This window comes from Pan troglodytes, chromosome 3 (genome assembly GCF_028858775.2).
Source record: "Pan troglodytes isolate AG18354 chromosome 3, NHGRI_mPanTro3-v2.0_pri, whole genome shotgun sequence".
In the NCBI taxonomy this organism is placed as follows: domain Eukaryota; kingdom Metazoa; phylum Chordata; class Mammalia; order Primates; family Hominidae; genus Pan; species Pan troglodytes.
The window spans coordinates 82,664,927-82,688,900 of NC_072401.2; the positions used below are offsets into that span (position 1 = coordinate 82,664,927).

Genomic DNA, 23,974 nt, shown 5'->3' on the forward strand with positions numbered 1-23,974 from the left:
AGTCAGTCAGTGGTTGCCAGGCGCAGACATAGATCCCTTGCCTCAAAGAAAACCTCATTGCAGATACATCTTTCTTCCTTGAGACAGGCTCTTGCTCTGTCACCAAGGCAGGAATGCAGTGACTAGATCACAGGTCTCCCAGGCTCAAACAATCCTCCCACTTTAGCCTCCCGAGTAGCTGGGACTACAGGCGTGCACCACCATGCCCGGCAAATTTTTGTATTTTTTGTAGAGATGGGGTTTCACCATGTTGCACAGGCTGGTGTCAATCTCTTGGACTCAGTGATCCACCCACCTTGGCTTCCCAAAGTGCTGGCATTACAGGTGTGAGCCACCATGCCCAGCGCATTGCAGATATTCTTAAAGGCAATTTCATAGGTATAGAAAGAGGTTTTGAAACCCAGTACTCTACCCTATTCTTACAAGAATTCTCTTAGATTTTTGCATCCCTGATAATACCTATCCCAGAATGTTACTAAGTGACTAATAGATATTTAATTATGCTGAAGGCACAATATGAATAGACATGGCAGCTCTGAATAAATAGAACTAGTCTTTCCTCTTTCTACTTTTCTAAACTGATCCTCCCCATTTCATATGCCTCCTGTCTCTGTATTTAGAAATCTGTGTGTTTCACAGAGAGGAAACAACATTTAGCACTGAGTTGATTTAAGTTAGATATGGAGTTGAATAATATAAATTGCAATAGCAGTTCCTAGATTAAGAAGCACCATCTATTTTCATATTAAAGTAAGCAAAATCATATTCATTTAATTTTCATATATTAAGTTGCGTGCTGCCATGAGCATGCAAAATTAACATGTATTATTCTGATTTTGAGTATTAAGAATTTTTTATTTAAATCATAAAGTCCCATTTGCTTCATCTTTTGTTTTCTTCAATATTTTCAGTGCAAGTGGTGGCCTTGATAATGAAACACATTTTCTCAACAACACTTTATTGGAGTATGTAGATTTAACTAGACAACTACTGGAAGCAGAAAATGAAAAAGACTCTGACACACTGAAGGATATACGATGCCATTTTAGTGCCTTAGTGGCGAATATTATTCAGAATGTTCCAGGTATTATTTTCAGTTTCTTAAAGCATTATTGAGTATTAAGGAACCGTCATATTTTTTCTTTCCTTGAGGTTTAATAATCTAAGTTGATAAATAACGTATGAACATACTGGAAAAATATGTCAGCATAACCTGGATGGCTGGAGTTTGTTTTCCCTTTGAATTATTGTCACTGATTAGAAATAAAAAAGCAACCCAGCATAGAATTTCAGTAATAATCAGGATACTGACACAAAAACCTGGAGAAATCAATAGAATAAGCTCTTTAGGATAGCCTTGTTTTAGATGCAATAAGCAGAGTGCAGTGTCTCATGATAATTGAGAATAAAATTAAGAAGATACTTTTGAATAATGGGAAAAGAGTATAGGCCATAAATACAAAATGTAACAAGGATACCATGTTACTGATTTACCAGATATGTTCCAATTATTGAGTAGGTTCTATATCGACAGATACTGGTTTAGATACTAGGAAGATTAATATACACAATTACATTTTTAGAAGTTAAATTATTTACAACTGTAAGAAGTAATGTGACTAGCCTTTGGCATACACTATAAATGTTTCTTTTTCTCTTTGAAAAATTAAAGTCACATTGTTATTTTGAATAGTATATACAGACAGTGGATGCCTAAAGAACATGGGTTATATTTTATAACAGGGTCATTAAGCACTTAATTACATATGTCAATTTCAACTGTAGGAGCCTTGTTTTCATCTTTGAAAGGAAAATGACACTGTCAAAGGAAAAGAGCATATTTTTTTCGAAATTTTCTGATCTGAAGCTCACTAGTATAAAGATGTGGTTTAGTCTATTACTAAACACTTTTTTACAACTTCCACGTTGGTTTATTGTGATACTGCTGAGTTTCTTCAAGAAGGATAGATGTAGAGAAATTATATAGTAGAATTTCAAAATGGGGGAAAAAAATCCTTGGAGATCATTTAAACCAGTGGTTTTCAAACTTTGGTGTTTCTCAAAGCCCTGAGGTTCTCTGATGCCATCCGCAGAAAGCAGCAGAATGTGTTTGGACACTAGGCCTGAACTGCCCTTTTATCTGTTTTATATACTGAGATTACATGTAAGCTTCCTTTAGCAGGAAAAGGCAGCTTTCCTGCTGAAAAAAAAAATAGAAAGTTTGAAAACACGTATCTCGTCCAAAGCCCTTACTTACCAGTGAACCAAGATACAGAGGTGTGTCTGTGTTAAAATCTTGGCCAATCTTACCATATAGCCAGTGATAGCCCAGGGAGAAATGGACTCCTGGCCCCACCTCTGTGCCAGCCTTCATGTGCCATTGAGCCTGCCATGGAATTTCTGCTTGCAGAGATGCTCTATGTCATGTAATGCTGGGACAGGGTGACACAGACTGCAACTTTGTTTCTGTGATTTGCATATATATAAATGATCCCTGCTACCGCGGAGGTTTTTGATAGTTTAAAATGAAAACTTCTGCTTTCTTTTTTACACTATTACACATTCAATAACATGTTGGTATAAAAGTTAAAGCAAAAAGAAATGGAAATAAATGTTTTCTATCTTTTTTTATTCACAGTGCACCAGAGAAGAAGTATTTTTCCTCAACAGAGCCTTCGTCACAGTCTATTTATGCTGTTCAGTCACTGGGCAGGTCCTTTTAGCATCATGTTTACGCCCTTGGACAGATACAGTGATAGAAATATGCAAATTAATAGACATCAATACTGTGCGTTAAAGGTATTTACTTAGAAACCTGATTTCTTTTTTCTTAAGAGCAGAGTTAAATATTTTTAAGTCTCTCAGTCACTAGTATTAAAAAGAGGATCTGAGAGTATTAAAATGTTTTTCTGCCGTATTCAAAACTTATACCATAAGTTATATTTAAATACATAAAATACAATGAAAAACAGTTCCAGAATCTACTCAAATTTGATCACCATTATCTTAAAGAACTTAGGATTACTTGAAAGAAATGCCTTTTTTTCCCTTACTTAATTACTTTTTCTTGGTCTTTTTATCTTCCCTTCCAGTACTGTTCAAACTCCATGTCTAATTTGGTATCATATTTACTTACTCATAATAAATTTCTCAGTTTTAAAAAATAATTTGTAAAGAAAAAGATTAAAGTATTGTGACTAGATAAGTATTTTGCCTCTTCTCATTAAGCAACCAACATTTAACCTCTTAAATTTGTTAAATGTAATTCTAATATTATTATTTGAAGGCTATGTCTGCTGTACTATGTTGTGGCCCTGTTGCAGATAATGTAGGACTTTCATCAGATGGCTATTTGTACAAATGGTTGGATAACATTTTGGATTCTCTGGACAAAAAGGTAATTATGACAATTTCCTTAAAGGTTCATAATAAGTTGTCATTGTATTATTTGCAGTTAATGTATGTTGCACTAAAAACAAGTCTTTTTAAAAAATAAGATAGGTTAGGATCATATGCACAAAGCATATTATATAAAGTTAAATAGGATCCCATAATGTAAAAACGTTCCAATTCTTATGTATCACTAATTTGAATAATTTTCATTTCCCTTTTTATATTATAGGATTAATACAGTGGTATGTGTCTCTCAACAGGGTTCTAAGTCAATAAATAAAATACCAGCATAGAACATATTGAGCTGCATGGGAAAAATATGTTATTTGCTATGTTTCATTTCGGTTTTTTAACCACTTTCCATTTAATCATTCCTCCTTGCCCTCCACACTCTGCCTTCCTTACTCTCATATTGTACATATACAGACTTCACAATTTAAAATAGGACTTACATTTTTCCCCCTCAGAACAGTTTTTCTGTTGGATTATCAAAAACAAGAATAAAGCTTGATAAAAATAATTGGAGAGGTTAATGACTCATTTTTCTGAAAGCACCTAATCACTATTCATATTCATTAACTGCCTTCAGGGCTCTGTTGGAAGACAAAATCATACTAGAGAGGCTCGCGTAAAAAGCGAGAGGCCAAATTCAATTCATCTGTGTGGTTTTTTCTGCTGGCTGAATGAAATGAGAGGGAGGTGAACAAAAGGAGATGGAATTTTTCTATTAATTACAATGAATATATGCACTATATTACTTTAGTAAGAACTATAGGGAAATAGACAAAAAATATATAACGTTCTCTCTCGGGCAATTTCGCAACCTTTACCTAGGTTCACCAGCTGGGCTGTGAAGCAGTTACGTTGTTACTGGAGCTGAACCCTGATCAGAGCAACCTGATGTACTGGGCTGTGGACCGCTGCTACACGGGCTCCAGGAGGGTGGCGGCCGGCTGCTTTAAAGCCATTGCTAATGTTTTCCAGAACAGGTACTTTAGATACAGGTTTTTTGTTTCATTTTGTTCTGTTTTCTTAAAGAAAAGTTTTTCTTTTGAATTCAAAAATAGGAAGACACCAGTTTAGTTGTCCTTCAGTATCTGTGGGGGATTGGTTCCAGGACCCCTCTCAGATCCCAAAATCCATGGATGCTCTAGCCTTCTATATAAAATGCTGTAGTATTTGTATTTACTCTATGCAAATCCTCCCGTATACTCCTTTTTTTTTTTTTTTTTTAGACATGGTCTCGCTGTCACCCAGGCTAGAGTGCAGTGGCATGATCATAGTTCACTGTAACCTCAAACTCCTAGGCTCAAGTGATCCTCCCACCTCAACCTCCCGAGTAGCCAGGACTGTAGGCTCCCACTACCATGCCTGGCTAATTTTTAAATTCTTTGTAGCGACGAGGTCTCACTCGTATGTTGCCCAGGATGGTCTTGAACTCCTGGCCTCTCACTTTGGCTTCCCAAAGTGCTGGGATTTCAGGCATGACCTGCCGCGCTTGGCCTTTCCCTCATATTTTTGATCCACAGAGGGTTGACTGTATTTTCTTTTCTTAAGCTCAAATGCAGCCGTGTCTAACCCTTTGAATGTGAGGACCTTTTTGCTTATCTGTGGTGGTGGATATTACAAAAATTATGCATGAATTTTTTTTTTTTTTTTAGTTCATCAGCTGTTTTTAGTGTATTTTATGTGTGACACAAGACAATTCTTCTGATATGGCCCAGGGAAGCCAAAAGGTTGAACACGTGTGCTCTAATGGAATTTAACCAAAATAAGGACAATTATCACCATGCATCTGTTGTTGTACCTATTGCCTTGAAAAAACCAAGTCTCCTCATAGGCTTAGAAGATAGATGCCTATAAGCCTTGCCCTTTGCGTATCGTATTTATTAAATGGTGCAAAAGCCTCTAAACATTGTTATTTACTTAATATGTAAAATTTATTCCTAGGGATTATCAATGTGACACAGTGATGCTTCTAAATCTGATACTGTTTAAAGCAGCTGATTCTTCTAGAAGTATCTATGAAGTTGCTATGCAACTTTTACAGGTTTGTAAACATGTGAATTTAAATATTTTTTTACTCAGGATTTAATGAAGCCCAATAATTTAGTCTTGCTATTAAAGCATACTGATAATAGTATTTAGCTTTATTTATAGTAAAGAAGTTATGGTATCAAAGCCTAATTATTATTAGAAGTATAAGACAAAGATAATATAGATATTTAAATTTATAAGTCATGCAAACTATTCCTAAGTGTATTGTAGAAGGATTATTTATGATAATGTGTGTGTATGTGTATGAAGGTACTTATAAATATGTGTCCATGTAAGTATTTCTGTTCAGCAGATGAGAACAATGTGTGTCCAAATTTTTTTGGAGAGCCATGTGAAAAATAATTAGCTCTTTTTATCATATTCTCATGTAAATTTTCTTTATTAGGTTGAGGAGAAATAACTTAGAAAGTTAACTTACCAAACACGGATATATTGTTAGTATACAATAGTTAACTAATTCATAATAGGGCAAGATTCTTCCATCTTAACCAAGGGCTAAGAATAGGATTCAAGTAGATGCTTTTTCCAAAGGCTCTGAAGTGGTTCTGATGCCAGTAGATCCATCTTAGGAATTATATACCCTAATGCCTTTGTTAATTAAGAGGAAAGTTCAGCAGTACAGCTCTTTAAATAGTGTAATGTCGAAAGGTCCTCCTTGAAGGGTTTTTTTTTTTTTCACTTATGCATATATTGTACTACCATATTTTTGTGCAAGAAAAGTGGTAAATCTTTTTCAAGTAATCGTATATTAAGTTGCTGGAGTTATTTTCAGACTGTGTTACTAACCTGGATCATTGGCATTAAATACGAGGAATGTAAATTCTTTTAGTGAGAAAGAGTTTTTGTTTGTTTTGTTTCATTTTGTTTTTGAGATAGGGTGTCACTCTGTCACCCAGGCTAGAGTACAGTGGCACAGTCATGGCTCACTGCAGCCTCTACCTCCTGAGCTCAAGTGATCCTCCACCCTCAGCCTCCTGAGTAGCTGGGACCACAGGCACACACCACCACATCTGGCTAATTTTTTAATTTTTTTGTAGAGATGAGGTCCTGCTATGTTGGCCAGGCTAGTCTCGAACTCCTGGCCTCAAGTGATCCTCCCACCTCTGCCTTCCAAAGTATTGAGATTACAGGCATAAGCCACTCCACTCAGCTGGGGAGAAGAGTTTTTTTAAAAATTATAAAATTATAGTTAAACTTTAGAGAACCCATAAAATCTTAACCTAAGTTGATGGAATCACATTCCTATAGATTCTGGAACCGAAGATGTTTCGCTATGCTCACAAATTGGAGGTTCAGAGAACAGATGGAGTACTCAGCCAGCTGTCTCCTCTACCACATCTCTATTCTGTTTCATATTATCAGTTGTCCGAGGAACTAGCAAGGGCGTATCCTGAGCTAACTCTCGCCATATTCTCAGGTATGATCAATGAACTGGTTAGTAGTTTCTATTTGTCAATCATTTCTTCAGAAACAATTTTTAGAAAATTATAAATTTATTAAATTACAGGTTAAATCAAAACCAGACATGTCTTTACATAGGAAATATTTTTTTCTTCAATAAGAACTCTTAATTCTGATCAGTCACAATATTTAGGTTTTTCTATCAACGGCGTCCTTATAGGGTTTTATACCTGACCTTCCCTTCGCTCCCTATTCCATCAAAAAGAAAAAAATACAAGAGGGACGACTTTTCACATGTGACTTAAAAGTATTTCTTAGTAGACATAGGACTTCTTGAATACATTGTATTTTGTGTATTGGCATATGTTTAATAATAAAAATAGGCAGGGATAAAGTTATAGGCAGTTTTCCGTGAGCGAAACCCCTAACCATAGGAGCAGGTGGTACAGTGCCTCGAGCAAAACTCTTTCTAGTCTCCCACATGTTGCTTGTCGCCTACATCAAGATCTTGTTCCATTGTAAGTACTGGCCATGCTCCAACACTGGGATCTGGGAGATTGCAGAGTTCTGCTGTGGGTCCTTTATTTCATTTGGGCTCAAGAGATAGTGGACTTAGCTGGCTTGGGATCTTTGCACAGCACCTATTTTAGCAATAGAAATAGTTTATTTCCCATCCCTAATTGACCTGAGTGGGAGAAAAAAGCAATAACAACAACTTAAATTCTCATAACATTTAGTTCTTGAAAGCAGTTGACCTGTTTGGTTTGCCCTGGTAGTTGGTAGCAATGTCTCTTCCTTTTTCCCAACCCCCGCATCCCTGACAGCCCTTCCAAGATGAATATGAGTGATCATCAACACAAAATAGCGGCCACCGTGAACACAGATTTTGTGGCTGCTGAGCTGCTGCTAGAGGCTTTTGCACAGAAAGTAGAGGAGTCCAGCTGGGTCTCAAGAGATCATGTAACTGTTTAGAATGTCATGTCATCGCCTAGGATGTCTGCTGGTACAGGTTTCGACCGTGCCCACACCTCCACCACCTTGTCATTCTTCCTTCAGTTCTCTCTTCAGACACTCTTGTCCTTAGCATCAACTAATTTTAACTCCTTTGCTTAAGGTAGTTCATTCTAAACCAAAACAGCCTCTCAACCTGACAAATTCCATAGCTAACCTACATTTTCACTTTCACTGTTTCTAAGGCAAGACAAACACAATATTCATTCAGAATTTTACTGCACAGATACAGGTATCAGCATAAACTTTGCCACTTTAAAATTTGAGGGCCCTGATCCTTTCTTTCTCCAGATTCAATGCAATGGTCTCTAAATGTTGTCAGCTCTGAGGCCCTTCCCATTCTTGCTCCTCACATCCTTTCCCTCCTTCACACCTGCTCCTAACCCCTTCCTCACCCCTGTGCCTTGCCTCGAGTATATACACTCACTATTCCATATTCTCAGTCCTCCTGCATGCCTTAGATCTTCACAGATGGCCTTCACACTCCACTAGTATCAATTTCCTTTCTGTAGCCTCACCAGGTACCTTCCAAGTGCTCAGTCTAGTCACTGGCTAATAGTCTTCAGTCTGTTTGCTACTTTCCACAGCAATTGGTGTTAGCCATCTTATATTTCTTTAAGCTCTGACCTCGCTTAATTTCCAAAAACTTAATATTTCCTGCTTTTTCTTCTGCCATTGAGTATTCCTTTTCTGTCTCTTTTGGTAGATTCTTGCCTTCCGTCCCTTTTTTTCTTTTTTTATTTTTGAGACAGAGTCTCTCTCTCTCCCTCTCCCCCACCCCCTATCCCCCTCCCCCTCTTCCTCTCTCCCTCCTTCCCTCTTCCTCTCTCCCTCCCTTCCCCCACAAAGCCATCGTCTTCCCTCAACCTCCCCAGTAGCTGGGACTACAGGTGTGCGGCACCGCACCTGGCTTTTTTTTTTTTTTTTTTTTTTTTTTTGGAGAGAGAGGATCTGGCTGTTACCCAGTCTGGTCTCCAACTCCTGGCCCAGGGGATCCTCCCACCCCAGCCTCTCAAAATACTAGGATTACAGGCATGAGCCACCGCACCCAGCCCCATATCTTAAGTGTTAGTGTTACTAGGGTATCATCTCGGGCCCCCACCTCCTATCATCTCATCTCCCTCCAGGAAGTCAAACCACACCGTGACCCCTATACCCCCAGACAGACTCTTCCTTCCATAGTCAGGATCTCTTCATTCAACTACTTTCTGAGCTCCATGTCTTTTATACCAGAGGTAATAAAATTGATGTCTTGATAGAATCTTTGTAGAAGGTTAAGGTTGAGCATAATTGCATGCCAGGACTGAGCACTTCATTGGCATTATATTGGATTTGCACAATAACTTCATGAGGCAACTAGTTTTGTTACTTTCTTTTTACCAAATAAGAAATCAAGGATCAGAGGTTAATAGGTTAGCCCTAGGTCAGGCTATCTATATGTGGTAGATCTGTGGGATTCAAACCCAGGGTTGTGCAATTCCAGAGCCAAGTTCTAAAACACTTCTCTTAATGAGTAAGTAAGTACAGGGTCTAGCATGGAAAGAGAGGAGCAAAGGAGAAAGAAGATTTTTGTTTATGGTGATTTATGGAAATTAAACAACGTATAAAAGGCTCACAGGCTTTGGAATTGTCCTTGCGGTTTGAATCTTGGCCATTTGGTAATTGTTCAGCAAATTACTCTGACTCCGCCCACCTCACAGGTTTGTCATGAGCATTAAAGGATCTGAATGTAAAAGTAACAGGCACATCATAGGCATCTCCCCTATATAGAACCAAAATTTGTGAGGTTCCTAATGGGTCAATTTAAAATTAATCTGTGTATAAAGATGTTCTTTTATCTTTTGATTACATGTTTTTGTTCATTGTGATAAAAAAGCATAAAATTTGCCATCTTAATCATTTTCAAGTATGCAGTTAAGTTCCAGAATTGTTTAGTGTATTCACATTGTTGTGAAATAGACCTCTAGAACTTTTTCATCCTGCAGAACTGAAAAGTCTATACCCACTAAACAACAATCCTGCTTTTCCCTCTGCCCCCAAGCTCTGGTAATCAGAATTCTACTTTGTGTTTCTATGGATTTGACTACTTTAGGTACTCCATATATGTGGAATCATACAGTATTTTTGTTTGTGACTGGCTTATTTCAGGTAACATAATGTCATCAAGCTTCAGCCCCGTTGTGGCATATGACAGGATTTCTTTCCTGTTTTCCCTTTTTTAAGGGTGCATAATATTCCACTATATGTATATACATTTGGTTTATTCATTCATCTGTCAATGGACATTTAGGTTGCTTCCACCTACCTCTTGGCTATTGTGAATTGTGCTGTTAATGAACATGGATGTACAAATATTTGTTTGAGTTTCTGCTTTCAATTTTTTTCAATGTATACTCAGAAGTGGGGTTGCTGGATCATATGATAGTTCTATTTTTATTTTTTTGAGGAACCATCATACTGTTTCCCAGAAAGTATGCACCATTTTACAATGCCACCAACAGTGCACAAACATTTATTTTAACTGCCAAAAATATTTTGTATAAAATGTATGTGATTTATGTTAGCTGTTAATTTTATGATGTCGTTGAGGTGAAATTTGCTAAAAGGAAAAACAATACTCATAATTGTTAAGTGTAATGAGTAAAATCTGGCTTCTGAAATCTGTTGGAATTAATTACGGGTCAGAGGAAGCTGAAATTACATCAGTTATCTTTGACTTGTTTTCACTTTCAGAGATAAGCCAGAGAATCCAGACAGCTCACCCTGCTGGGCGGCAGGTGATGCTGCACTACCTGCTACCATGGATGAACAACATCGAGCTGGTGGACTTAAAACCTCTCCCCACAGCAAGGCGACATGATGAAGATGAAGATGATTCCTTAAAAGACCGAGAACTTATGGTGACTAGTAGGCGCTGGTTACGAGGAGAAGGATGGGGATCTCCACAAGCCACTGCAATGGTTTTGAACAATCTGATGTATATGACAGCAAAGGTAAAATGAGTTTTGTATTTATAATTGCTGCACAGAATTATTGAGTGAGTAGATGTGGTTAGAAACAGATGAAGAGGCTCCATAATCCTGTGATAACCAAACAAATGTCTTTCTTTAAAAAAGACTCATTAGATATGAATTTTTTTTACTAAAACCATATATGATTAATGATATTTATGTTTAGATTTGTTGGAAGAAATTATTGTTTCTGTAAAGTGTGGAAACGATTAAAGCTATCTGTACAAAACATTTTTTAATATTTCATGGTATGACAAGTTTGGTTTTTATAATAGGCAGTCATGACTGAAGTATCTTTTGTGCATATTGCATCTAGTATGGCGATGAACTGGCCTGGTCGGAGGTGGAGAATGTGTGGACCACACTTGCAGATGGCTGGCCCAAAAACCTGAAAATAATTTTGCACTTTTTGATCAGCATTTGTGGGGTGAATAGCGAACCAAGCCTCTTGCCTTACGTATGTATTCAAGTTCGTTTAATTTTAAAATATATGTATATATTTACTAGTATCTTGTGATGTCAGAGTATGGGCAGCAGTTGCCCAGGAGAGGCAAGGCAAGGCAAGGGCCAGGATGAAGACAGTCAGGAAATAGCACATGGATTTATTCACTGATTCAGTTAGCAAATGTTATCTATCATTATGACAGGCCAGGTGCTCTTCTGGGCATTACAATCTGATGGATAATACAGAATTTATTTGTTGAAGCTACATCTGATTTATTTAATGAATAAACCAGTAAGCTAATAAAGTATAGTGTGATAAAGGCTATAAAAAAATTGCAGAGTTCTGAGAGTAAAAAACCTAGGAACCACAGCTGTCTGGAAGGATTCAAGATGACACTTGAGAGAAAGTGATATTGAAGCTGAAACCACACACTGGGGATGTTTCTAGTTTCTGCTAGGCAGAGCTGGCATTTAGATATGAGAACAGGATGGTGAGTGTGAGCTCAGTGCACGTAGGATTGTCCTTCAGGCTGCTGGAAGCAAGGGAAAGCATGGTAAGAGATATGAAACGAAGAAGATAACATCTTTGCCTTCCAGGGGAGAAAGGAACATCCAGATCTGCCCAAGTCAAGAGGACACATTTGATATGAAACTATGAAACCTGAGGGTTAAATGGATACACATGCTCACATGTCTTTGTAGATGCAGATATAGATATCTATCCCGTGGCAGCATCCCCCAAAAGTGTGGTCCACGGAAGACTAGTCCTACAGAATGTTATCTAAAAGTTCTTACAGGCCAGGCGCAGTGGCTCATGCCTATAATCCCAGCACTTTGGGAGGCCGAGGCAGGCGGATCACCTGAGGTCAGGAGTCCGAGGCCAGCCTGGCCAACATGGTAAAACACCATCTCTACTAAAAATCCAAAAATTAGCTGGGTGTGGTGGTGCATGCCTGTAATCCCAGCTACTCAGGAGGCTGAGGCAGGAGAATTGCTTGAGCCCAGGAGGCAGAGGTTGCAGTGAGCCAAGATTGCACCACTGCACTTCAGCCTGGGCAGCAGAGTGAGACTCTGTCTCAAAAATAAAATAAAAATAAATAAATAAATAAAAGTTCTACAGATTCTATTTTAAACAAACCACTTGATAGCTTTGCTTTACTCAGCATTCCCCAAGTTCACTTGGTCACTGAAAGCATCATTGCCAAGGTGTACCACAGGCATAGTGCCTTTGAGAAGTGCTTAGAGAACTGTAGGTGTATGGTACAAGACAACGTTACCGCACGTTACCTCTCTGACTGTGTCTCCTATATTCTGTCTGGTGCTCCCACCCTTCAGCTGCGCTGGCCCCCTTTGCTTCCAGCTCTCTCACCAGGCATTCCCTCCTCGGGGCCCTCACACTCACTTGCCTTCTCTTCCCCAGTTAGCCACGTTACTCACTCCTCACCTCTTTCAGGTCCTCCTTCAGGTGGCAGTGCCCACTGGGACTTCTGCTGCCCATCCTGTCTAAAACTGCAAATGCACCACCTCCACACACACACTCCATTTCCTTTCCCTTCTTCATTGATCTTTCTGGCACTTAATCATCACCAAACACATGATATGTTTTACCTATTTACCTCATTAATTTTGCATCAACCAGTAGATTGTAGGCTCCTTAAGAATGGTAGTTTTTGTCTATTTGATTCACTGCTAAATTTCCATTTAGTGTAGTGCCTGGCACATAGAAGGTGCCCATTAATTGGATGAACGAATGGGGGAGTTAGAGTCAGAACTAGAAAAAGCATGGGATTATACTTTTAAGAGGCCAAATGAAAATTTGGGGAATAGCCATTTTCCAGGAATTTAAAAGGAGCCATTTTTAAATGTCAATAATAATTTATTGGTTATTATTTTTTAAGCACTTATTATGGGTGCTTATTATAGGCATGGTAAAAGCACTTCATCCACATTATTTAAATCTCAGAATCTATGAGTTTGGTGAGATCACTGCAGTTTTACAGAGGAAAAAACAGGGCAGAGAGAACGGTAATTTCCTCAAGTTCTCACTCTTGTCACTTAATAGATCTAGAATTCCAACCCAGATCTGATTGTGAAGTCAGTATAAGCTTCATGGAGAAAGGAGTAGAGTTAAGGTGGGGGATGGGGCTTGAAGACTTGATAGGATTAGGGTTGGGAGTGTCAACTCGGAGATCCACAGTCAGGCGGAAGGAACCCACAAAGGCAGGAATGCACACAGCATGCTCAGAGGAGATCGAACCTGAAAATAGAGAGAATTAGCAAGTAGTGCCTATTGGATGGAGTAAAGAGCCATACCTAGAAGGTTATCACTGGGTAACCATGATAAGAGTTTTGGCCTGGTGCTGTGGCTCACGCCTGTAATCCCAGCACTTTGGGAGGCCAAGGCAGGAGGATCACCTGAGGTCAGGAGTTCGAGACCAGCCTGGCCAACATGATGAAACCCCATCTCTACTAAAACTACGAAAATTATCTGGGTGTGGCGGCAGACACCTGTAATCCCAGCTACTCGGAGGCTGAGGCAGGGGGAATTGCTTGAACCGGGGAGGCAGAGGTGGCAGTGAGCCACGATGGTGCCACTGCACTCTAGCCTGGGCGACAGAGCGAGACTCCGTCTCAAAAAAAAAAAAGAAAGAATTTGGTTGGGATATAATAAATCATGTTTTAAGATTCATCCAGGGGTCATATAAAGCAGGGCTTTTCATATGTCTGTAAAAATACGAATCATTCTGATTCTGGAGGTGGGGTGGGCCTGAGAGTCTCTATTTCTAGCAAACTCCAGATGATGATGCCTGTCTTGCTAGGATCACATTTTGAGTAGTAAGGATTAAAATAGGGAGAAAAAGAGATAGGCTGATCAGTTATGAAGTTATTTCAGTAGTATACATTACTAAAACATATGTATATACTACTGAAAAGTTTTTCTACTTATACTGTGTTACTAGCCATTTTTAAAGTGCATTATAAACCTTAACTCATTTAATCTTCCTAATAGCTATATGAAGTAGGTGCTATTACTACCCCCATTTTGCAGATGAGAAAACTGAGAGCAACTTTCCAATGATAGAGTTAGTAAGTGGTATATCCACATTCCAAACCAGGCAATGTAGTTGGAGTTCTAATTTAGTTCTAGTTCTTTGCTCTTAATGACTACTCTGGTTGACTATAGGGAATGGGGAAGGCGGAATAAAAGATAAACCCTGGGTTTGGAGGCTGGCTAACTAAAAATCAGAGGAAAATCTTAGGATGTTATTACCTGTGTTTCCATTAAAAGAGAAATTTTTACAGAAAAGTATTTTTTTGTTTTTTTTTTAAAGTAAAGAAAGTGCATAAAGTGGAAACCACTAAACCACTAAACATACTCAGTTCATCCTAATTAGATCTAATGCTGAGAGTTAGAGGGAGGACAGTATTGATAAAGCTGATTAATGTCTTATTGTTGATCAGTGCTAATTTTGATTTAGATTGTGTTTATTCATCTACCACTTAAAGTTGAACTTACTCTGATAAAGTTTGTCTCAGGAGAAATTAATGAGATAAAAACTTTGCTTTTTCTTTTCTGAACGATTTCTTTTGTGACAGGTGAAGAAGGTCATTGTATATTTAGGTAGAGATAAAACAATGCAGTTGCTAGAAGAGCTGGTGAGTGAGCTTCAGCTGACCGATCCTGTCAGTTCAGGGGTCACTCACATGGATAATCCCCCGTATTATCGCATCACTTCCAGCTATAAAATCCCTTCTGTCACCTCAGGTGAGAAATTTGTTAAAACCGATTGCTGTGTGAGATGATAGACATCTTCATCTGCTTCACTATGGTAACCATTTTAGGGTCTCTATGTCCCATAACATGTTATGAATCTCAGATATATACAATAAAATTTATTAAAAGAAAAAAACAAATCTTCCTCAGTATTGAAAGAGAAGCTTAACATAATTGTTAAACAAGAGTTTATTGTGTCTTTAAATGTATATATATATATATACACACCTATATGTATGTGCATATATTAAAATTATTGTAATATTTTGAGTATGAAGAAACTATGTTCCTAATAGAAGAACATCCTATGAAATTCAAAATAGTAAAAAGGCTATTGTAGATGAAATTTCTGTTAAACTCTTTGTTACTCAGTTTACTTTAAATGTTTTCAGCATGCTAATAACATTATCTGTAAAACTAGAAATATTTTAAATTATCTCTTTATAATTTATTTTTTACCATCCATTTTCATCACTTAGTCCTTTTGTTTTATTTTCCAGGAGATGTCTAATAATGCTTCTATTGAATTTTTCATATCGGCTAGAATGTTTTTAATTCTAAAGTTTCATTTAATTATAATTTTTTAAAGTAGCATCCTATTCATGTTTCATAGTTGGACTGTTGTTTCGTATCCAATACAGTTATAAAGTTTTCTCCCAGCAGAAGTCCTCATTTTCTCTACATTGCTGTTTTGTGTTGATAAAACTTTTCTCAAAAGCCTACCAATTCTAGATCTGTCTTTTCATAAAGAGTAGAATATTAAAAAAATATAAGTTCTATAAGTATATATGGAACTTGTTGTCTGTGTGCTTTGTTGTACCATGATTTCAGTGATGCCAACGTCTGTAGGTCTTTTCTCCTAGATTTATCAGATTCCCTAGAGAAAACTCTTTCTAGTCATTTGCCTGCAGAGGGTGTGTCTGTGAACACACACACACACACACGCCCCTTTGGACTGTTTATATTTATACACACACATATACACAGGCTTCAAACTTTCTGGAAGCCCAGTGGGGTAAGAAGGATGTTTGGGGGGGGTGCAGTCTCAAATTTTAGCATGTGCATTTTCATTTAATGCCCCCGTTCTTTGTAAGGTGCCTCCTCTTTCAGGAGTACATGGCGTGCCCTAGTTCAGGAATCTTCTGATTTACTCTCATCAGAAAAGACTTCTAGAAGTGGGGAAAGACAGCCACCCAGCTGCAAGAGGCAAGAAAGTAGATTTGGGGAACCAGTTACTTCTAAAATAGATTGACTTTCAGCCAGGTTTCCTATTTTTTCGCACCACCTTCAACCCCTGTTTCCAGAGGTTCTTGATGCTACTCATCCCTGAGCCTTTTGGAAATTCAGCAATATAAACATGGAAGCTTCTTGGTTTTCACCCACCACTACCTTTGGATTCAGCCTTCTTAACACTTAATTACTTACTGTCCGTTTGTATTCTAGCATGCAAAAATTTGTTTGTCTTATGTCCTTTCCCTTTTGGTCATTATGAGTACATTCCTTTTTTTAAATGACTTTGCTCTCATTTTAGTTAAGTTTTGATATCTTATAATTTGAGATCTTTTGTTCTTATTGGGTTATTCCAGGTTTGTAGATTCACGAGTACTGCTTTGTCTTTGATTACAGGAACTACTTCCAGTAGCAATACAATGGTAGCTCCCACAGATGGCAATCCTGATAATAAGCCCATTAAAGAGAATATTGAAGAGAGGTAAGTACTTCTCTGTTCTGTATTAGCCTTTCAGTTTGACAGATACTGGTTGTCATCAGAATAAATGATATTTTCTGCATTGAAATGTGGATGTTGCTGTGTTAAAATTCGAGTGAAAAAAATATATTTCCATGCTGGAAACTTTCCACATTGAGAGTTTCAACATTAAAGATGCTAGCCTGCTAGATTTTTTTATATGCTCTAATGTATAAATAGGTGGTATATGGTAAGTCACTTTTTGTATTGCTTAAAGTTTTAGACCTATATAAATGGTATTTACTCCACCTGTTTTGTATGCCAGAATATTATTTTAGGTCGAAATAATTGATTAAAAGTTTAAGCTTTTGGATTATAAGGTGGAAATTAATGTACGTCATAGTAAACTTTTGTTAGTATTTTGTGTACTGTGTCCTTTTTTTTTTTTTTAATTGAGATGGAGTCTTGCTCTGTTGCCAGACTGGAGTGCAGTGGTGCAATCTCAGCTCAACCTCTGCCTCCCAGGTTCAAGCAATTCTCCTGCCTCAGCCTCCGGAGTAGCTGGGACTACAGGCACACGTCACCATGCTCGGCTAATTTTTGGTATTTTAGTAGACACGGGGTTTCACCATGTTGGCCAGGATGGTCTCGATCTCCTGACCTCATGATCCTCCTGCCTTGGCCTCCCAAAGTGCTGGGATTACAGGCTTGAACCATGGCATCTGTCCTCCTTTTTTAAACAGAGAAAGTGAAACATAAAGTATAAATACCATTGCACCGTGAACTGTGACTAACTTCAGTGATCATTCCCATAGCTATGTGCACCTGGACATTTACAGTGGACTAAACAGTCATTTGAATCGGCAACATCACAGACTAGAATCCCGATACAGTAGCAGCTCTGGAGGATCTTATGAAGAAGAAAAAAGTAATAAATTCCAAATGTTTTTAATATAACTATAAGGGTGAGGTGTATTGTTAATTACATTAATGTTAATAAATATATATTTTCAGTAAATTGTTTTTAAAAAGCGTATTTAACTGCCACTAGTGGTGTTCCAACATAATCTGAAACATCTTGATTTTAAGAAGAAATGTAATTGGGTGAAATTTTTTTTAAAGCAGTGGTTTCCTATAGATAAATCACAAGGAACATAAGAACTGGTTCTCAGGAAGCATCATAGAACAAATACTGGAAACAGGCTGATTTTTTTTAGCAGGATTGCTCCTTCCGCATGGATTCACTTTTTCCTTAAAAGATTCTCCCTTGGCAATTGCAAAGTGAATAATCTACCCAAGTTTCACTATAACGTTAAGGTAGGGTATCATAGAAGCACAGGCTTTCAGACTGGGAAGGGACACTGAAGATGATCTGGTCCAATCTCCTCATTTTGCACATGATGGAACTGAGGTCCAGAGAGGTTAAGTGACTTACCCACGTCACACAGAATTCACATTTCCTGACATTTTTTATTGCACCCCGCAGCCCCACTGTGGTAGAGCAGAGTTCCTTTCAAGATGGAGCTGTGTTGGCCCTATCTCAGGATATTTAGAACTGAATAACTTACCAGAAGGCCCTTTGTTACAAGGCAGCTTCACCAATAATGTGATCTCCTGGCTTGGACATCATTGATGGAATCATGATGAAGTGCTAATATAGTTTTGCTTTGACGTACAGGGTGGAACCTAAATTAATCTCTTTCTCTCTCTCCCTCTCCCTGGTTTGCTTAATTTGATAATATTTGTGCCTAGATTTTCCTAGCAAACATGTTGAAATAGTGGGAAATTTTTTTTATCACTTTCCAATACTATATAAATAGTTGGGATCTTACTAGAGTTTGCTTATATTGGCAGAAATTAGATGGTGTAGAAAATGAGATCATTTTATCTTGATAGGTGATTCAATGCCACTTTATTCTAATTGGCGACTGAAAGTGATGGAGCATAACCAAGGAGAGCCACTGCCCTTCCCACCAGCTGGAGGCTGCTGGTCACCACTGGTGGATTACGTGCCTGAAACGTCATCACCTGGATTACCTCTTCACAGGTGGACTACAGCGTCATTCCTTTTACATATGCACCAAGTTGCTGCTGAACACTGTCGGCTTTCTTTGTGCTATCTGACAACACAGAATAAAAGCAATCTTCTTTATGGAGATACTGCAACACAGATCAATGTGTTTAGATTCTAAGAAATCTAAAAAACTCAGAATTCTAACTTTATAAAATTAATATTATTAAATCTAATTCTGCTGCTGCTTTTCTGGGTGTCTGGCATAGTTACTTGACCTTTCTGGGACCCAGTTACTACATCTGAAAAATATGACTTTCCTATGGTAGGCACTATTATTTTGCATCGAGTTAAATTGAATTCTACTTAGCAAAATCACAATAGAGCAATTACTGCGTTCTTTCAAAATGTATTAATGCACCAAACATGTATTGAACACCTACTGTGGCAAGCAGTGTGCTAAGTCTCAAGGTTGAAAGATGAAGAAAATGTGGCTCCTGAGTTCAAGGAGCCCTTAGCCCTTATGTTCTGTTCCATCTCTTTAACTTAATGGTTAACGTTTTCTTCAGCTGTATTTGTTTTTCCTCCTTTTTCCTTGATAAGTTGTATTTTTCCATGAAATGTGATATTAAAGTCTTCAAGTAATTTTGTACCAAATTCTCTCTAGGTTTACTGAGATCTAGTAAAACGTTAATGAAACTCTTATTTGTCATAGGTGTAACATAGCAGTGATCCTTTTGACTGATCTCATCATTGATCATAGTGTGAAGGTGGAATGGGGAAGCTACCTCCATCTTCTTCTTCATGCAATTTTTATAGGTAATAAATATTTGGTTCTAATTCTTTCATCTTATATTTTTATGATAATTTAAAAGCAGTATGGTTTTATGACAGTTTTTATGTGTTTCTGTTTCCTGTTATTTTTATGTTATTTCCATGACACTTTTCACTATGATTCCTCTGGTCTCTTGGGGAGTTATGTCTGGCCCCTCTTCTAACCACAAACAAACATGTCTATTACCCCCATTCCTATTCCTATCTTATGGCCTCGCCTGCCCACACACAAACACACATATACTATACCAAGGAAAAATTCTGTGGCTGTGGCAAGAGTCAAATTAACTTACCTCTGGGATTGGAAACTTTCAGAGTGAATGAAAAGTTGAGACAGGTTCTAAGTATTTCCCAAAAGAACTGGGTTGTTGGATAGCCTCATTATTATACCTGAAACTCCATCGTGCCTTCTGTAGCAAACATGTGGGATCTACCATATCTATAATACATTTGATGCTTATAGGATTGGCTTCCTGAAGCAAGTCCAGATAGCCATCTCCTTATAAGTTTTCCTGATGGGCACACTTACTGTTGGTGTATTACATCATTCCTTCAGTTAATCATGTACTTTCTGTTATGTGCTAAGCACACAAAAAACCCTGCCTTTAAAAAAAAAAATTCATTTCCAGAATTTTTTTATGTTATGTAACAGAAATAATTTTTAAGAGATCACTAAATTTTAGACATGAAACACATTTAACTTACCTTGAGTCTCCCTAGTACTATAAGACAGTAGGCTATTGTAAAAGTATGTAAGAACTCTAGGGCAATAAAAAACCATATAATATGTCACCTTCCATGAAATCTTTCATATAATTTCTCCTTTTCTTCAAAATGTGAGTTTGGTAGTAAGAATACTCATTATTTCTCTTTATTGATAATGTTTCTCTACTATCCTTTTTAGGGTTTGACCACTGCCACCCTGAGGTGTACGAACATTGTAAACGCCTGCTTCTGCACTTATTAATAGTAATGGGACCCAATAGTAACATCCGAACTGTTGCTTCTGTCCTTCTCAGGAACAAGGAGTTTAATGAGCCCAGGGTGCTTACAGTCAAACAAGTTGCACACTTAGATTATAATTTCACAGGTATTTGCTTTAAATGTACAATTTGAAAGTAGAATTATACTTTATTAATTTGGAATCCTGCATTAGAGAAAGTCAACTGAATAAAAGTTGAAATACTAGAGAACATTTTAAAAATGTAGTTGTATTATTTTAAGTACCATTTAAATTATTTGCTAGTAAAAGAAGGGATTAAATTTAAAATATTTGAGTCTGCATTACCTCGAACGATCTTTATCGAGATTTAACTTAGGAATATGTAAGTTGAAGACATAATGAAACTGCTTAATTTATTGAGGACGAATTACGAAAAAGATGTTGAGCTTGTATTAGATTCCTCTTATTTGCAGGATCTGAAAACTGATAAAGTAAGGCATTTAAAATTTTGTTATTCTCGTGATTATATTTACTGCATTAAAAACATACATTTTGAAGTAGTGAAGTCCAAGTTAATGAGACTTAATATGGTTTATTGCACTGTCAATGTTAATTTTTGTTTTTTACTTTTAAGGTATATTTTCTTATATCCTATAACTAACATTTCTTTCATTCATCAGTACCGTCAGGCTAATAACAAGTGATCTAGAAACTTTTTTTTCAAAATTGCAATAAAATTACCTTTTTTTTTTTTCTAATCATACAGTGTCAGATACAGGGTTCATCAATTTTAAAGTTAGTTAAAACCCTGTTATTTATTTAAAATCCTATAGTTAGGAAACAATTATTAGGAAACTTATTAGCCTTTTAAAACTATGATTAAAAGAAAAATGGAATGAAGTTTACTGCCTTTTTATATTAAGGCACCATTATTCAAAATTCCATAGCTTGTTTGTTTTTAAGGCTTCTCTTACCAATTTGTAAATATGGGCATTAGTAATAACCTTTAACAGTTTTTTAAAAAATGATTGACGCACTATGTGTATTTCAGATAGATGAGCCTTTCTGCAATGGAAATGGATCAAAAATTATAGAAAATTTTCTATAAAAAGTTAAAAATCAGTTCATATTATAGAAATGTGACTGACAAGCAATGTTGACAAAATATGCCAGAATATTAGGAAACTGCCTCTTGCAAGTTTCTTCAGCAGATGGCGGCAGAGGACTGCATAGTACATCCAAATTGCTAAGTTTTCAAGCTGTGAAACAATGTTTGCCCCAAAACTTACTTGCTGTAATTTGGTGTTTATGAGGATCAGCAGGAGCACTGATTCACATCACCTTGCACTGACAGATTGCCTTATGTGTCCCATAGAGTCTATAAGGAACAACAGTTTAATTCTATAGGTATTTTGTGAGATTCTTTCATGTTTTAGGTATTCATGACGATCTTTCTCTTTCAGCAGGCATTAACGATTTTATACCTGATTACCAGCCCTCCCCTATGACTGACTCAGGGCTTAGCTCAAGTTCTACCTCTTCTAGTATCAGCTTAGGAAATAACAGTGCTGCCATTTCACATCTGCACACCACTATCCTCAATGAGGTTGACATCTCAGTGGAGCAGGATGGAAAAGTCAAAACCCTCATGGAATTCATTACCTCAAGGTAACACTGGCAGCTCTTATCATCCCAGCAGTGTATGTGTTAAGTCATTCTTTCATTGGTCAGGTATTATGAGCCATATTTTTGTTGTCTGAAATACCATTGATGTGAAATACACAGGTTTGTATTGCACAGTATTTTGAAAATTAGGATGCAATCAAAGACTCTTTTGTGCCAATGCAGTTATACCTCAGGACTTTAATCATATCTGGCTATTTAATGGCCAAAGAGAATGAGTATTATCTGAATATATATTTCACTTTTATTAGCTACATTATCATTCAGTCATCAAATATTTATTTATGGTCTACTCTTTGCAAGACACAATGAGTAGAGAGGGAATATAGGTGGGGAGAAAGGGCATGGTATTCCATTGCAAGAACAAAATCACAGGAGCACAAGAAAACCATGTGTTTGGAAATGGTGAGGAATCCACTCTGACTGTAACACAGAGAAAAGAGAGTTGTTCTAGACAATTATGGAAAGCTTGGGAGAGTTCAAACTGGCGGGCCATGAAGCCCAGGCCATAAGGTTGTAGATTATATTGAAAATCATTAAGCTGGGAGGAGGGTGGGAGGCATCATTTAATAAATATGTGGAGAAAATCAGCCCCATAACAGCGTGTAGGATGCATTAGAGGTGGAAGGAACCAGAAGCAGTGCGTAGCGGGTTCTCAGGGCACTTTGGGCCTGTGTTAATAAAGAGCTTAACCGAGGTGGTGGCCAAGAACACAAAGACGTTTTGAAGAAAGAATCAAGAGGACATTACTCTGTCCTAAACTTTCCCTGTAGTTTTAGCTAGTAAATTATTCTCATTGCATTTCACCAGCAAATTATTTTCTTTGCATTACAATCTAAATACAGATTATATTTTGACCTGGAACACATAAGCAGTAACCAATATGCTTCACACTTGGCAAAATTTGGCATCTTTTTCTACTACGTCTGAGAGAATTTGACTGGTCTGTTGCTAGACACTGAAATGAGATCTTTCTCTCCTTGCTGTAGATCATTACATATTCATGTGCCTAAGTAGTAGTAGACTGTGACCTATTTATTCAACTACCATCCTTTCTAATTGTAAAGGTGTAATTTAGGCAAGTGTGAGTACAACTGTTAATCACAAGTGAAAATCCAAGGAAATTACATCTGTTCTCTGTTTTCAGAAAAAGAGGGCCCCTTTGGAACCATGAGGATGTTTCTGCCAAGAATCCTAGCATAAAGAGTGCTGAACAGTTAACTACATTTTTGAAACATGTGGTTTCTGTTTTTAAGCAGTCAAGCTCAGGTATCTTTTAAGAAATATTTTAGTTTTAGTGACATTTTAATGTGATGTCAATTTCTGATAATGCTTAGCAAAAAGTTAATAGTTGATATTGTGATACCTCTAAAAGTTTTAGACTTTTAATTTATTAATGATAACAGATGTTTTCACTGAAGAAAAATTAAGTTACTACTTAAAAATGAGTGCTATCTATGAAATGCTAGGCTCCTTAGTTTTGTGTTTGATGGCATCATAAAATTACAATACAATTGCATATTATGAAAAAAATACATTAAACGGACGTATATAGAAATGGGAAACTTAAAAAAAATTGTGCTGGTATAGTCTTCAGTAATCTAAAATTCAACACATTCTGAAAATCATAGTCAAATTGTATATGTCTAGAGCAGTGGTTCTCAACTAGGGGACATTTGGCAATGTCTAGAGACAGTGTCACCGTTATGGGTTAGGGGCAAGG

At 37.2% G+C, this 23,974-nt stretch overlaps 1 protein-coding gene across 32 annotated transcripts in view; it reads left to right on the forward strand.

Moving 5' to 3' along the window:
* Nucleotides 1–23,974, forward strand: part of FRYL (FRY like transcription coactivator) — a 280,599-nt gene that overhangs the window by 210,291 nt on the left and 46,334 nt on the right. For 27 of the 32 annotated variants that reach the window (XR_010156313.1, XR_010156314.1, XR_008547561.2 and 24 more), the window contains 16 exons: nucleotides 912–1,084; nucleotides 2,639–2,799; nucleotides 3,287–3,397; nucleotides 4,228–4,382; nucleotides 5,344–5,443; nucleotides 6,700–6,868; nucleotides 10,597–10,856; nucleotides 11,191–11,331; nucleotides 14,916–15,084; nucleotides 16,720–16,804; nucleotides 17,596–17,708; nucleotides 18,677–18,827; nucleotides 19,507–19,610; nucleotides 20,530–20,715; nucleotides 22,032–22,236; nucleotides 23,399–23,520. Coding sequence is in view for 29 of the 32 variants with exons in the window: in XM_063808895.1 (XP_063664965.1) it covers nucleotides 912–1,084; nucleotides 2,639–2,799; nucleotides 3,287–3,397; nucleotides 4,228–4,382; nucleotides 5,344–5,443; nucleotides 6,700–6,868; nucleotides 10,597–10,856; nucleotides 11,191–11,331; nucleotides 14,916–15,084; nucleotides 16,720–16,804; nucleotides 17,596–17,708; nucleotides 18,677–18,827; nucleotides 19,507–19,610; nucleotides 20,530–20,715; nucleotides 22,032–22,236; nucleotides 23,399–23,520 (2,405 nt within the window). In the remaining 3 variants the exon portion in view is untranslated. The remainder of the gene's footprint in view (nucleotides 1–911; nucleotides 1,085–2,638; nucleotides 2,800–3,286; nucleotides 3,398–4,227; nucleotides 4,383–5,343; nucleotides 5,444–6,699; nucleotides 6,869–10,596; nucleotides 10,857–11,190; nucleotides 11,332–14,915; nucleotides 15,085–16,719; nucleotides 16,805–17,595; nucleotides 17,709–18,676; nucleotides 18,828–19,506; nucleotides 19,611–20,529; nucleotides 20,716–22,031; nucleotides 22,237–23,398; nucleotides 23,521–23,974) is intronic. The other 5 variants (XM_063808905.1, XM_063808908.1, XM_063808909.1 and 2 more) reach the window with 1 other exon arrangement.